Consider the following 15,389-nt stretch of genomic DNA (forward strand, 5'->3'; position numbering starts at 1 on the left):
GAAAAATAACTATTTTCACTGACAGTCGCTATGCTTTTGGCACGGTACACATCCAGGCCCAATATATCGGGAACGGGGGTTTTTGACAGCTGAAGGAAAAGAAATTAAAAACTTGCCTGAAATCCGTAGACTTTTAGAGGCGGTACAGATGCCTTGGGCTGTGTCAATAGTACACGTACCTGGACATCAGAAGGGTGACAAGCCCCATGGCACGAGGGAATCGTGCCGCAGACTTGGCAGCTCGAAAAGTAGCTGATGAAGATTTCATCACCCCTGTGTTGGCGATCGGACTTCCACCTCCAGGTATGGAAACTTTGCCCCCAACCCCTGAGTATTCATCCACAGACTTTGCTTGGATCCAAAAACACACCAACCTTCAAAAAGATAAAGATGGATGGTACCGAGACTCAGATGGCTACTTGATACTCCCTGCTCAGTTGGGACGGCAACTATGTGAGCATTTGCACTTGTCTACTCATCTGGGAGAAAAGAAGACTCTGATGCTCTTTCAAACTGCGCGCCTGCGATTTCCCCGGCACCAGACAACTGTAAAGAACACAGTGCATGCTTGTAAGGCGTGTCAACAGATGAGGCCAGGAAAAGGACAACATGCAGGACTGAGGTATCGGGGAGAAGGACCAGGGCAACGCTGGGAAATAGATTTCACCGAGGTAAGGCCAGGCAAGTATGGTTACCGGTGCTTGTTAGTGTTGGTGGATACCTTCTCAGGGTGGGTAGAAGCTTTTCCTACAAAGGGAGAAACCACGATGATAGTGGCAAAAAAGATTTTAGAAAAAATAGTTCCCAGGTTTGGCCTGCCAGTGACCATCGGCTCTGATAATGGACCTGCCTTTGTGAGTCAAATAGTTCAGAGCCTTGCCCTAGCCCTGGGGACTAAATGGAAGTTACATTGTGAATACAGTCCACAGAGCTCAGGGCAAGTAGAAAGAATGAATCAGACTCTAAAAGAAACTTTAACTAAATTGGCTATAGAGACTGGCGGGGACTGGGTGACCCTCCTTCCCTTCGCCCTCTTCTGTGCGCGTAATACTCCTTATCAACTTAATCTGACCCCATTTGAGATTCTGTATGGGAGACCTCCCCCTGTATGTCCAATATTTGAAGGGAAGAAACTACCGCCTCCCACGTTGGGGCAACTCCAAAAGGCCTTGATGGCCTTAAGCAAGGTGCACTCTCGTGTCTGGAAACTGCTCCGGGAAATACATGTGGGTCAAAATAAGGGAACTATTCCCTCACATGACATTGGCCCAGGAGACTGGGTATGGGTCAAAAGGCACCAAACCAAGGCACTAGAACCCAAATGGAAGGGTCCTTATGTTGTTCTTCTTACCACCCCAACTGCCCTAAAGGTTGACGGTATCGGGCCTTGGTTGCATTGCAACCACGTATGCCCAGCTGCTTCAGCAGAGCAAGAAGACGCTAAGAAAGAATGGGAAGCATCTCTGCACCCGTCCAACCCCTTGAGGCTAAAGCTTCGAAGGCGCCAACAGGACCAGGACAACTCGGCTGGGCCCTCTTGTGGATGATCCAGTTACTCTGCTCCAGAGTTGCCAGCGTGAACCCGCATTAACCCATCAAAATCACCTGGAAGCTGCAAAATGGACTAACACGAGAGGTGCTAAATTCCACTACTGCAATACATCCACCAAACACATGGTGGCCAGGCTTGTACTTTGACCTTAAGGGGATTAGATCTGCTCTTTCTGCAACAAGGGGGACTCTGTGCTGCCCTAGGAGAAGAGTGCTGTTTCTATGCGGATCATACAGGAATAGTTAGAGAATCTATGGCCAAAGTGAGAGAAGGACTAGCCCAACGTAAACGAGAACGTGAGGCTCAACAGGGATGATTTGAATCTTGGTTTCAACAATCCCCTTGGCTGACTACCTTAATCTCCACCTTGCTAGGACCCCTGCTAGTACTTTTACTAATGCTTACCTTTGGCCCATGCATTATCAATAGACCTGTAGCCTTTGTAAAGGAACGCATAAATACCGTACAGCTGTTTGTGCTTCGACAACAATATCAAACTGTGTCTCAGGACCGAGAGGAAGATTCCTCTATATGATCTAAGGACAGGGGGGAATGTTAGGGACCAAACGACGGTCTCTAGGACCTGAGTCATGTTTGCCAGAAAGAGACAGGATATGCGCTCATCCTGCCTGGCCAATCATGTAACGCCAGCTACTCCTGTAACTGAGACAAAGAACTGCCTGTATATAAGCCGCCATACTCCTTTGTTCGTGGCTCTTGTCAGATTCCCTTGTGTGGGATGAGACTTGGGCCCTAGTGCGCTAGGAATAAACAAACTCCCTTCTTGCGTTTGCAATACTGTGGTGGACTTGCTCTCTCGGTCGGTTCGGAGATACGGGCTCGGAGCATAACACCACCGTTGGGTCTTCTCAACTCCTCCACCAGGCAGTGGGCTTCCTCTTGAACATGGTCCTCAGTGCTCCTCTTCCCCATCCCGAAATTCTGCAGGGTTGTGAGGGTGAGGCGCTGGGTCTCCTTCTATCTCCTTCCAATGCTGAAAATGATTCCTACCAGGAGGGAAAGCAGACACTAGGAGGGAAGTTCTAGGGAAGGAGGAGTGAGCCGACACTTGGGAGGCTCACAGATGGACCTCCCCTACCCATTACCAATGCTGACCATGTGCAAATACACACCTACCATCAATCTTAGTAGTTCTTTCAAGCACTCGGAAACTGCCTCTTCCAGAAAATTCCTCTCCCACATCAATCAGAGCTTCTTTCACTGCTTCATATCCATGTAAGACCACCATGGGCTTCATGCCAAAGTACACAGTGAACACAGGGCTGTAGACCTCTGAGAGCTGGGAATGGAAATGCATGTAATAGCGAAGAACTCAATATTTGATAACACATTGTGCCCGATGTAGAATGTATTATTATCTGACTATTATGTTTTTATTCTGCCATATAGCCTAAAATATTTCTGAATTTAATACATACGTATGATAGAGATTGTTACACTTCCCACTGATGGATGGAGATGCTGGGCCACAGCTCAAGTAACTGGTACACAGATTATGATTAATCCTCATATCAGCACTTTCAACAGGTTTATTTGCCCCACTTATAAACAAGGAAACTGAGGTCAGGGAATTTTATTTCATGTCCAGTGTCCCAGGGCTACTATATACACAGGATTCAAATCTGAAACTCTTCTTATTCACATTCTGATCCTTGATGAGAAACATAGCAATAATTAAGGCCCACCTTTGGACCAAAACCCAACTGACTGCTTCAGAATCAGCTAATGACAGCAGTCATTAGAATTCTGATTCTGTAGCCCTGTGATGAATACTAGAAATCTGTAATTTTAAAATATAAATTCAGGTAATTTCCAGCCCAGTTTGAGATCCACTGGTATTACTAATACAGACAGACAACATCATAGAGGCAGTGCCTGGCCATATAGCATCTCATGGAAGAACAACAGCTTTCATCTTGCAGCATTCACAGGGTATAGATGGCATCTGGCTGCAAAATCCTGACTGATGACTTCTTTCCTTCAATCACTCATGCTCGTCCTGATCCCAAGTCAACTCCTTATATCAGGCACAATGGCCTTTTTCAGAAAAGTTCTGTTTTCCTGATCATCTGAACAAAACACCTGGCTTATATAGAATATGACTTCTGGAAGAAAATCTCAAATCACAAAACATTTCACTTTTTATCTTCAGCCCCAAATAGCAGCAAATGTCTGTGTAACAAAGAAGGGAAGCAACATTCTCAACTATTAATAAGCCCCAAATCACAGCAAATGCCTGTGTAACAAAGAAGGGAGCAATATTCTCAACTTTTAATACTTTATTACTTTGATTCTACCATACAAAGAGCTAAACACACACAAAACATATTATTGTTTTCCTCTACTTACAATAATGACATAGCTGAAAGGCAAGAAAAGTGTCAAATTCACAGGAAGTAATTTGCTTCACACTGACCTATTTTGACAGTGTGCCTCTAGTGAAATGTAGGATTTCCCAGCAAGAATATTGGAATGGGTTGTTGTTTCTTTCTCCAGGGGATCTTCCCAACCCAGGATCAAACCTGGATCTCCTACTTGGCAGGCACCAGGGAGGAGAGGGTGACTCTCACTGAGCCACCAGGGAGGCCCCATTAGTTTTATAATCAGGCTTAATTTACTGTGTGCAAGACACTGGAGAAGCAGAAAACCTACTTACACTGTTTAAGGATTTGCTGATGTTTTTAACATCTAATTGTAGGATGTTTCCAAGAATCAGGAGAGGAGTGGGGCCCGGCAGGAGCTTCCCTTTCCCAGAGCTCTGTTTCCAGAGTGAGAGGAGAAGCAGGCAGGAGAGGCAGAGCACCAGGACCACAGCCAGATCCATTGGCGCCTTCTCTTCTCACTCAGATGACTGTGAGCCTGAAACCTAAAGCTTTTATGACAGTCCCTGCTAATTCAACTTGTGCCTCTCTGATATAAACAGACCATGCACTTATATTCACTTTGCTCTCTATTCTGAGCAGACTGCTCCAATGATAGAAATAAACTGTGCTTTAGCTTTGTTTTCTCTCTGTCCAATGATCACTCTGGAAATTGCAGTTAGGCTGGTTTACCTGTGCTGGGATTGGGTCTAGTGGGTGGGAGAAGCCCCACTGTGCAGCTGGGATTGAGAACTATGGGAAGAAATAATTTTATGCCAAAAAGGGCTCATAACTCTGAATTCAAATCAGTGACCAGTTGGGAATATTTGACTCTGAGGACAACCAATATGCCTTTTTGGCTTTTGAATGCTTATCTTGTAATACTATATCCAACACTAGGATACTCTGTCCTTGAAAATGAAAGATTTTAAAATATTTCAATGTACTATACTCATATTTCTTTTTCCTATGTATAAAATACTTAATGGTGATATATTTAAGATCATTTAAAAATCAAAATACAGTAACTATGGTTCAGGCTCAAGGAGGAAACAGACAGAGCTGGACCCCATCTTAGGCCTGTTCATGCTGATAATGCTCGGCCACCTCTCCAATGGACTCTGAACTCTGTGCTTAGTGCCTATGGAAACTCCAATAGAAGGATAAGGCCCCCTCTGGACAGGGGAATTTTGAAGATCACATCCAGGTTACTCATCACCTAAGAGAAAACATACTCTAATCACCCCTGCCTCTGAACAGGTCATAAATTCTTCCCCTGTCTATCAGGATGTAACCGCAGGCTTATTGATTATTAACTGTTTGAACACCTAACACATGAATGATGGGGTTACTGTGATTGTATTTACCCTTCCTTTGTTTTATGTAAATTTCAAGGAAATTGGGGTGGTGGGTTCAGGTGCATACACATGGGGTATAAAAGATTTTCACAAATGCTGGTCAGGGTCCTTGGCTAAGAGGAGACTCTGCCTTGGGCCCACCAGTGTAATAAATTGCACTCCACTATCTGCATTGTCCTTCTGAGTGAGTTTGTTTCCCGGAACACGTGGCTATAACAAGGCCTCCAAAATGAAGCTGCACAGTCATCACGGGTGTGTTCAGACATGTTCTTGCATTACTGAGAACTTGAATTCCCAACTGTGGCAAACCAAGGACTCCATCAACCATTTCAAAACAATATCTGCTAGCAGGTGCTTGCTGCAATTTTGTATTTTCAGTTTTCCACCCCCTTCACAACAATATAACTGTTTTGAACCCATCCAATTCTTGCTTACAAGCATTCTTACATCTTGTCATCTACAGTTCTAATTCTTAGCAAAACATTTATCTATCCCTGTGGTTTTTTGCCTTTATAAATTTCCCCATTTTGTAGTCTGAAGCAACACAATTTAAGTGCTTCTTGGATCTCTGTCTCCTGGCAACAGTCCTAACAAACCCCAAACAAACACCTCTTGATTTCAACCAGATCTACATTCTTGGAATTCTTGGTTAACACTAACCTAATTCAAACATCTTGAATGACCAAAGATATAGGTATATAATTAAATGTATATGACTTTTACCTTGAAATCCCATGTCTAGCCAACCAAAATAAACATTGGAAGATAGAGATTGTAATTTTGTATCTTTCAAATGAGAGAAAGGAAGATTCTGGGTGAACAGAAATGTCCAATGTCATATAGCTCATAATTAATAAGACTAGGATTCAAACTGAGATCTTCTGATGCCCACTGTGATGCTCTCTCATATATACCACAGTGCCTCAAGAATAATTTCAGAAAAACAAAACGAAACCCCTAAAATATTACTCTGAATATGCACCCAACTGATGGTTCACAAAGTAAAAGGCTTCACAATAAATAGATATCCCTGGACTCAAAGGAAAAAAAGGTCACAGATTCTCAAGGAAATAAACCAAAATTAGGGATTCTCCCCCTCTCCATCACCAAACTGGTAAAACTTGCTCAAGTAACTGAGGGAAGAGCCAATCTCAAGAATTTAGGTGAAAGGCTTGAGAAATTATGGCTTAAACCTCCCAGTTGCCATGAGACACAACCTTTCTGTTGCCTTTTGAAGTCTGTCTTTCAGCTCAGTTCAGTTCAGTCGCTCAGTCGTGTCCAACTCTTTGCGACTGCATGAATCGCAGCACGCCAGGCCTCCCTGTCCTTCACCATCTCCCGGAGTTCCCTCAGACTCACGTCCATCGAGTCCATGATGCCATCCAGCCATCTCATCCTGGGTCATCCCCTTCTCCTCCTGCCCACAATCCCTCCCAGCATCAGAGTTTTTTCCAATGAGTCAACTCTTCTAATGAGGTGGCCAAAGTACTGGAGCTTCAGCTTTAGCATCATTCCTTCCAAAGAAATCCCAGGGTTGATATTCAGAATGGACTGGTTGGATCTCCTTGCAGTCCAAGGGACCCTCAAGAGTCTTCTCCAACACCACAGTTCAAAAGCATCAATTCTTCAGCCTTCTTCACAGTCCAACTCTCACATCCATACGTGACCACAAGAAAAACCAAAGCCTTGACTAGGCGGACCTTAGTCAGCAAAGTAATGTCTCTGCTTTTGAATATACTATCTAGGTTGGTCATAACTTTTCTTCCAAGGAGTAAGCGTCTTTTAATTTCATGGCTGCAGTCACCATCTGTAGTGATTTTGGAGCCCCCAAAAAATAAAGTCTGACACTGTTTCCACTGTTTCCCCATCTATTTCCCATGAAGTGATGGGACTGGATGCCATGATCTTCATTTTCTGAATGCTGAGCTTTAAGCCAACTTTTTCACTCTCCTCTTTCACTTTCATCAAGAGGCTTTTTAGCTCCTCTTCACTTTCTGCCATAAGGGTGGTGTCATCTGCATATCTGAGGTTATTAATATTTCTCCCGGCAATCTTGATTACAGCTTGTGCTTCTTCCAGTCCAGCGTTTCTCATGATGTACTCTGCATAGAAGTTAAATAAGCAGGGTGACAATATACAGCCTTGACGTACTCTTTTTCCTATTTGGAACCAGTCTGTTATTCTATGTCCAGTTCTAACTGTTGCTTCCTGACATGCATACAGATTTCTCAAGAGGCAGGTTAGGCGGCCTGGTATTTCCATCTCTTTCAGAATATTCCACAGTTGATTGTGATCCACACAGTCAAAGGCTTTGGCATAGTCAATAAAGCAGAAATAGATGTTTTTCTGGAACTCTCTTGCTTTTTACATGATCCAGTGGATGTTGGCAATTTGATCTCTGGTTCCTCCACCTTTTCTAAAACCAGCTTGAACATCAGGGAGTTCACGGTTCATGTATTGCTGAAGCCTGGCTTGGAGAATTTTGAGCATGACTTTACTAGCGTGTGAGATGAGTGCAATTGTGTGGTAGTTTGAGCATTCTTTGTCATTGCCTTTCTTTGGAATTGGAATGAAAACTGACCTTTTCCAGTCCTGTTGCCACTGCTGAGTTTTCCAAACTTGCTGGCATATTGAGTGCAGCACTTTCACAGCATCATCTTTCAGGATTTGAAATAGCTCAACTGGAATTCCATCACCTCCACTAGCTTTGTTCGTAGTGATGCTTTCTAAGGCCCACTTGACTTCACATTCCAAGATGTCTGGCTCTAGATTAGTGATCACACCATCATGATTATCTGGGTCGTGAAGATCTTTTTTGTACAGTTCTTCCATGTATTCTTGCCACCTCTTCTTAATATCTTCTGCTTCTGTCAGATATAATGGAATGAAGTATGCACAGTGTTAATCAAAATTTGAGAAAAGACCTGATTGAAATTAAACATGTTTCTGAGGGGTTTCTTAGAACTGCAGCCTGAGATACATAGATTCAAGAAGCAGTTGAATGGTGCTTCCATCAGACTACAAAATGAGGGAGGCTTATGAGGGCAAAACCTATAAAATTTCATAAGTTGTCTGTTAAGAAGTATAATTGGACCTGGCAAGTAAGGGTTCCCATTAAGCATGGATCAACTGGGGTCCAAAATGGTTGCAGAGTTGAAAGTGGAAACCTTGAGACTGAGTGCAACTGGCAGGTGTTGCTCTGAATAAGGCTGATCCTCTCCCTGGGTCTCTGAATAGGGCTGATCCTCTCCCTGGGTCTGATACAGGTAAAAGAAACTTCAAGTTCTAAATGGTGCAGAGACAGTTCTTTGGCCAGATTCTCAATGGCCCCCTGACTCCCATTTTTGTACACCTGAAATGTGATTGCTGTTGTTGTTCAGTTGCTCAGTCGTGTCCAACTCTTTGTGACCCCATGGACTGCAGCACACCAGGGCTCCCTGTCCCTCACCATCTCCCAGAGTTTGCCCAAGTCCATGTCCATGTCTAGCATAATAGGAAAGCAATTGATTATTGCCTGTTCTCTACCAAATACTGAAACCATGCTAAAATTGCTTCTTAGATGTTTTTTAATTCTTTGAGATTTTCTACTTACATAATCACATTATTGTCAAACAAAAATAGCTTTATTTCTTCCTTCCAAATCTGTATAACTATTTCTTTTTCTTTTCTTGTTGCATGAAAAGATGAAAAGTTCTAGAGACCAGCTGTATAACAGTATGATTATAGTTAGCAATATTCAGTACTGTAGTATTCACTTAATAACTTGTTAAGATGGCAGATCTCAGGTGTTTTTTACTATAAATTTTTGAAAGGTGTTGGGAAGAAATTGTAGGACATAGATTAAAGAAACATGTAGCTTGTAGCTTCTATGCCAGGCTCCTTTAGACATCCCAGGGCTCTAAGTCTTAAAACAACATTTATTTTAGCTAGACTGGCAGAGGTAACTTGGAAAAGCCATGGATATTTCTTTATCTATATGTGAGTCACAGGTAAAATCTGATCTGGTGTCTTTTGTTTCACTTAATACAGAATAAAGAATTTTCAAATAGTGGAATTCGTAATATAAGCTTAAAATTAGACTCAATGTGACAAACACTTTACAGGTTATTACATCTGGTGTGGGAAGTAAATAATTACCACATATTTGTTACCAAAATTCAGTAAAGATGGGGCAATGTTTGCAAGTTGAAAAGAGAATCAAATTGGATTTAGAGAAGACAGGTAAGCAGGTGTTGGTAATGTTGAAATCTAGTTAAATAAAACATTTTATAATGGTATTTTTGGAGGATTATGACATAGCAAATATTTATTCAAAACATATAAATCAATGCAGTGAGTACTGAAAACAGGAAATGAGAGGGTAACTTCCCTCATAGCTCAGTTGGTAGAGAATCCACTTGCAATGCAGGAGACCCCAGTTCAATTCCTGGGTTGGGAAGATCCTCTGGAGAAGGGACAGGCTACCCACTCCAGTATTCTTGGGCTTCCCTTGTGGCTCAGTTGGTAAAGAATCCACCTGCAATATGGGAGACCTGGGTTCAATCCCTAGGTTGAGAAGATCCCCTGGAGAAGGGAAAGGCTACCCACTTCAGTATTCTGGGCTGGAGAATGCCATGGACTGCATAGTCCATGGGATAGCCAAGAGTTGGACATGACTGAGTGACTTTCACTTTCACAACAGGTAGGAAGACCCGAGGACCCCAAGCGGCAGGAAGAAATAAACTACAAATGGTGAACGTTTTTCCCCTCTCTACACAACATCCAGAAAACTAAGATCATGGTATCTGGTCCCATCACTTCATGGCAAATAGATGTGGAAACAGTGACAGACTTGTGTGTGTGTGTGTGGGGGGGGGGGTTCCAAAATCACTGCAGATGGTGATTGCAGCCATGAAATTAAAAGATGCTTTTTCCTTGGAAGAAAACTTATGACCAACCTAGACAGCATATTAAAAAGCAGAGACATTGCTTTGCCAACAAAAGTCCACCTAGTCAAATTTATGGTTTTTCCAATAGTCATGTATAGATGTGAGAGTTGGACTATAAAGAAAGCTGAGCCCCGAAGAATTGATGCTTTTGAACTGTGGTGTTGGAGAAGACTCTTGAGAGTCCCTTGGACTGCAAGCAGATCCAACCAGTCCATCCTAAAGGAAATCAGTCCTGAATGTTCATTGAAAGGACTGATGCTGAAGCTGAAACCCCAATACTTTGGCTGCCTGATGCGAAGAACTGAGTCATTTGAAAAGATCCTGATGCTGGGAAAGATTGAAGGCAGGAATAGAAGGGGACAGTGGAAGATGAGATGGTTGGATGACATCACCAACCCAATGGACGTGAGTCTGAGTAAACTCCGGGAGTTGGACAGGGAGGCCTGGCGTGCTGCGGTTCATGGGGTTGCAGAGTCGGACACGACTGAGCGACTGAACTGACTGACTGACTGACACAAAATTAAAAGAGGCTTCTTCTAATTCTGTGTTGGCACACCTGGTTCTGCCTTGAGCTAACTGATGCTTTTTTCTTATGGAAGTGATTTTCTTAAGCTATGTTAGAGAAACTATGTTTTGGAATCTGCCTTTCTTCAAAATGGTTCTGCCTAAGACTAATTTTTTTCTTTTCTCAAACCTTGGGCTGATAATGGCTCAACAAGCTAGTATTCCTGTCAATTGTTTTATGGCTGAGGGATGACACACATCGTGCCATCCTATGTCAAAAATGCATACTGTGGAAGAGGGGTTTGGTGAAACTCCCTCAGCCTTGAGGTGTCTCTCTTATCTGATTAATAGCTTTCTAACAGGCATAAAGTCAGTTCAGCTCAGTTCAGTTGCTCAATCATGTCCATCCCTTTGTCACCCCATGGATTGCAGCACTCAAGGCCTCCCTGTCCATCACCAACTCCTGCAGTTTACTAAAACTCATGTCCATTGAGTCAGTGATGCCATCCAACCATCTCATCCTCTGTCATCTCCTTCTCCTCCCGCATAAAACACCTTGCTAAAAACTTGCAAGGGGGTACTCTTTCTGTCCCCTTCTGATGTCTATGTCAGAAGCTTTCCCTGTCTCTATTATACTTTCCCTATCTCTATTATACTTTCCCTATCTCTAAAACTCTGCTATTCAAAAGCTCCAAGTAGTCAAGCCTTGTCTGACCCCAGGTCAAAGTTCTCCTCTGGAGGTCATGAATCCTCTAACACACAGTTTGGAGTAGCAACCTTTCAATAAGAAATGCTGATATTTTCTAGCAAGTGTGGCTAGAACAATTCTATCAGTCAGAAGTGTAGCTTTGGGCCCTGCACATACTCTCAGCCATTTCTGTGAGGCTGAACATATAAATATATGACATGACATTTGTTCATGCTCCATAAGAGTATGTGGAGGTCATTCCCACCCTGTCAAGTTAACAAGTATTCCCTATTGAAAGGCTCTGAAATAGACAACCCATATTTATGCAATGAAAAATATTGTTCTCTGAGTTTTTCAGAAAATGATTTAAAACTATTCTTTGTGATTTCTGATGGTGAAAACAAAGTTCAGGAGAAAGTATAGGTAAATTACCTTTAAACCCACACTGTGTGCACAACCATGAGTGTACATACGACAATCAGCATGGCTACACAAAAGCTCCCTTGGCTTCCTCTTCTTCACACCCCTCCCTTCCAAAGAAGGGCTGCAATCACGATCCATAGGAAAGATGTGGCCACTCCTGAAATGTTTCCAAGGGCGTCACTGGAGAAGAGAGCAGTGTGTTAAGGTCATAGTTACAGAATACAGCATCACCCACCATTGGTTTTTCTCAACTCCTCCACAAAGCAGCACGCTTCCTCTTGAACACGGTTCTCAATGTTCCTCTTCCCCACCCCAAAATTCTGCAGGATCATGAGGGAGAAGTACTGGGTCTCTTTCCAATTCTTCCCATTGCTGAAAATGATTCCTACACCAGGAAAAGAAACAGAAACTAGCAGGGAAACAGGAGTGACCTGACAGTGGGCAGCCTTTCTGGTGGATCAAACTCTGATGGAATGCTCCTCAAATTCCTCTTTTCCATCTTCCCAACCCCTATTGCCTGGAGCTTCCCTGATAGCTCAGTTGGTAAATAATCCACCTGCAATGCGGGAGACCAGGGTTCAATCCCTGGGTTGGGAAGATCCACTGGAGAAGTGATAGGTTACCCACTCCAGTATTCTTGGGCTTCCCTTGTGGCTCAGCTGGTAAAGTATCCACCTGCAATGCAGAAGACCTGGGTTTGATCCCTGGGTTGGGAAGACCCCCTGGAGAAGGGAAAGGCTACCCACTCCAATATTCTGGCCTGAGGAATTCCATGAACTCTGCAGTCCATGGGGTCACAAAGAGTTGGACACGACCGAGCGACTTTCAGTTTCACCCCTATTGCCAATGCAGAGCATGCGCACATGCACACCTACCATGTCCTTTTCCAGTTTTGTCATTCACTGGGGAACTGTATCTTCCAGAAAACTCCTCTCCCAGATCAATCAGAGCTTCCTGCATGGCTTCGTATCCATGCAAGACCACCATGGGTTTCATGCTAAAATACACAGTGAACCCAGGGCCACAGATTTTTGAGAGCTGGGAATGGAGATGCTTGTAATAGCAAAAGAAGTCTATATGTGATTTTATAATGTGCCCAATGCAAAATGTATTATCATCCTACAATTATGCTTTGATTCTGCTACATACAGCATAAAATGTTCCTGAATTTAATACATAAATATGATGGTGATTGCTACAGTTTCCACTAATGAATGAACTGCAATGCCAGGCAAAGGCCCAAGTAACTGGTACAGAGATTACAATTAATCCTCATATCAGCACCTTCAGCAGATTTATTTGCCCCACTTATAAATAAGGAAACTGAGGTCAAGGAATAGCAATTAATTTCCAATCCCAAAGGTGACTAGACAGAGGATTCATATTTGAAACTCTTCTTGTTCAACTTTTGATTCTTGAGCAATATATCAATCATCAAAGCCCACCGTTAAACCAATAACCGGCTGACTGCTTCAGAGTTACATATAGAATTCTTTCCATGAGAATTCTGATTCCCTAGTCCACAGGGTTGCAAAGAGTTGGACATGCCTGAACTGACCTAGCATGCATGCATGCATGATGAATACTATGATTATATTTTGAAGTATGGTTGATTTATAATACTGTGTTGTAAAACTACAACAACTAGTCTCAAGAGTACTGCAAATTGATTCAATTATATATATATATGACATATATTATTTTTTTCAAATTCTGTTTCATTATAGGCCATTACAAAATACTGAATATACTACAATTCTGTATTTTAAAAAATAAGTTCAAATAATTCTAATGCCCAGCCTAGTTTGAGATCCACTGGTGTCGCTAACACAGAAAGAAAGGAAGCATCATGGAGGCAGTGCCAGGAATGCTGCATCCCACAGAAGAGCAACATTTTGCATCCTGAACCATCCAAAGGTGCAGATGGCAGCTTCCTCCAGAATCCCAGTGAATGCTGCTGCTGCCAGCTGGACTCTAACTAATGACTTCTTTCACTGATGCATGCAGAGCTATTTCCTTAATGCCAAGCACAATGTGATTCTTCAGAAAAGTTCTATTTTCACGGCTGTTTGAACAAAACACACAGCTTATATAGTGCGCATCTTTTGCAAGGAAATTTTTTATCACCAACCATTTCATTTACCAATTACTTCAGCCCCATATCATAGCAAATTGCTGTGAAACAAAGAAGGGAAGCAACACTCACGCTTTAGACACTTTATTATTTTGATTCTGTCATACAAAAAGCTGTGTTCCTCTACTCAAAAAGCACATTGCTTCTCTATTTATGACAGTGACAGTTAAAAAGCAAGAGAAATATCAAAGTTTATAGAAGTAATGTGACTTATGTTAACAGTTTGCCCATAAAAATATTCATTATTTTTTAGTTGAGCTCAATTTACTTACTGTTTGCAAGCCACTGGTGGTGGTGGTTTAGTCACTAAGTCGTGTCCAACTCTTGGAACCCCATGGACTGTAGCCTGCCAGGCTCTTGTGTCCATGGGATTCTCCAGGCAAGAATACTAAAGTGGGTTGCCATTTCCTCTTCCAAGCGATCTTCCTGACCCAGGGATCGAACCTGCCTCTCCTGCATTGGCAGGTGGATTCTTTACCACTGAGCTACCACAGAAACCCAACATTACAGTTGTGGTTGTTCAGTCGCTAAGTCATGTCTGACTCTTTTCAACTCCATGGACTATAGCACACCGGGACTCCCTGTCCTCCATTATCTCTAGGAGTTTGCTCAAGTTCATGTCCATTAAGTCGGTAATGCTATCTAAACATCTTACCCTCTTCTGCCCTCTTCTTTTGCCTTCAAAACGATGACATATTTAAGGAAATCAAAATGGAGTAACTGTGGGAAGTCATTGTGGATGTAATTTCAGACATGTTCCTGCATCACTGACTATTTCAATTCTGAATTGTGTCAAACTCAAGTACTCCACTAGCCATTTTCAAAATTATATAGACTAGTAGCTGTTAACTGCAAGTTTGTAGTTTCAAAACTGCCTGCTTCACAACTATTCAATCATTTCAAACACAACCAATCCTCGCTTAACAAGAATCTTTACATCTTGCCATCTCCAATCCTCATATTTTTTTCTGGCTCAAAATAACACTAATTTATTATATTACAATTCTAGAGGTCACAAGTCTGAAAATTAAGGTGTTGACAGGGCTGCATTCCTCCTGGAGGCTCTCAGGAGAATCCATTTCCTTATCTTTTCCAGTTTCTAGAGGCTACCTGCATTCCTTGGCTCATGACCACCTCCTCCTTTGTCAAGGTCAGGAGCACAGCATCTTCAAAGCTCTTTGATCCCCTTGACCTCCTCCTTCAGGGACTCTTGTGATTCCACTGGGTGTGCCAGGCAATCCAAGATTATTTTTCTAGTCTCAAAATACTTACTCTTTAAAATTCTTAAGTTTTTGTACAATTTTTAAAGGTTACTTTCCCTTAACAATTATTACAAAATATCCAATCCTAATTCTTGAAACAATTTTCCATTTTTGCCTTTATAAAGTTTCACATTTTGTAGTCTGGAAGAATACAGTTTA

The 15,389-nt window shown here is 42.4% G+C and overlaps 2 protein-coding genes across 2 annotated transcripts; both read right to left on the reverse strand.

Annotated features, from left to right (window-relative positions):
- On the reverse strand, positions 2,378–12,031 carry LOC102186740 (cytochrome P450 2C18-like). The gene is made up of 3 exons (XM_018041340.1): positions 11,844–12,031; positions 2,690–2,852; positions 2,378–2,559 (listed from the first exon to the last, which is right to left on the reverse strand). Exons 1-3 carry the CDS (start codon positions 11,970–11,972, stop codon positions 2,531–2,533), a joined length of 321 nt encoding a protein of 106 aa, XP_017896829.1. The 5' UTR covers positions 11,973–12,031; the 3' UTR covers positions 2,378–2,530.
- LOC108634008 (cytochrome P450 2C14-like) lies at positions 12,062–15,047 on the reverse strand. The gene is made up of 3 exons (XM_018041124.1): positions 14,970–15,047; positions 12,710–12,872; positions 12,062–12,219 (listed from the first exon to the last, which is right to left on the reverse strand). Exons 1-3 carry the CDS (start codon positions 15,045–15,047, stop codon positions 12,062–12,064), a joined length of 399 nt encoding a protein of 132 aa, XP_017896613.1.

This window comes from Capra hircus, chromosome 26 (assembly GCF_001704415.2).
Source record: "Capra hircus breed San Clemente chromosome 26, ASM170441v1, whole genome shotgun sequence".
NCBI classification, from domain to species: Eukaryota; Metazoa; Chordata; class Mammalia; order Artiodactyla; family Bovidae; genus Capra; species Capra hircus.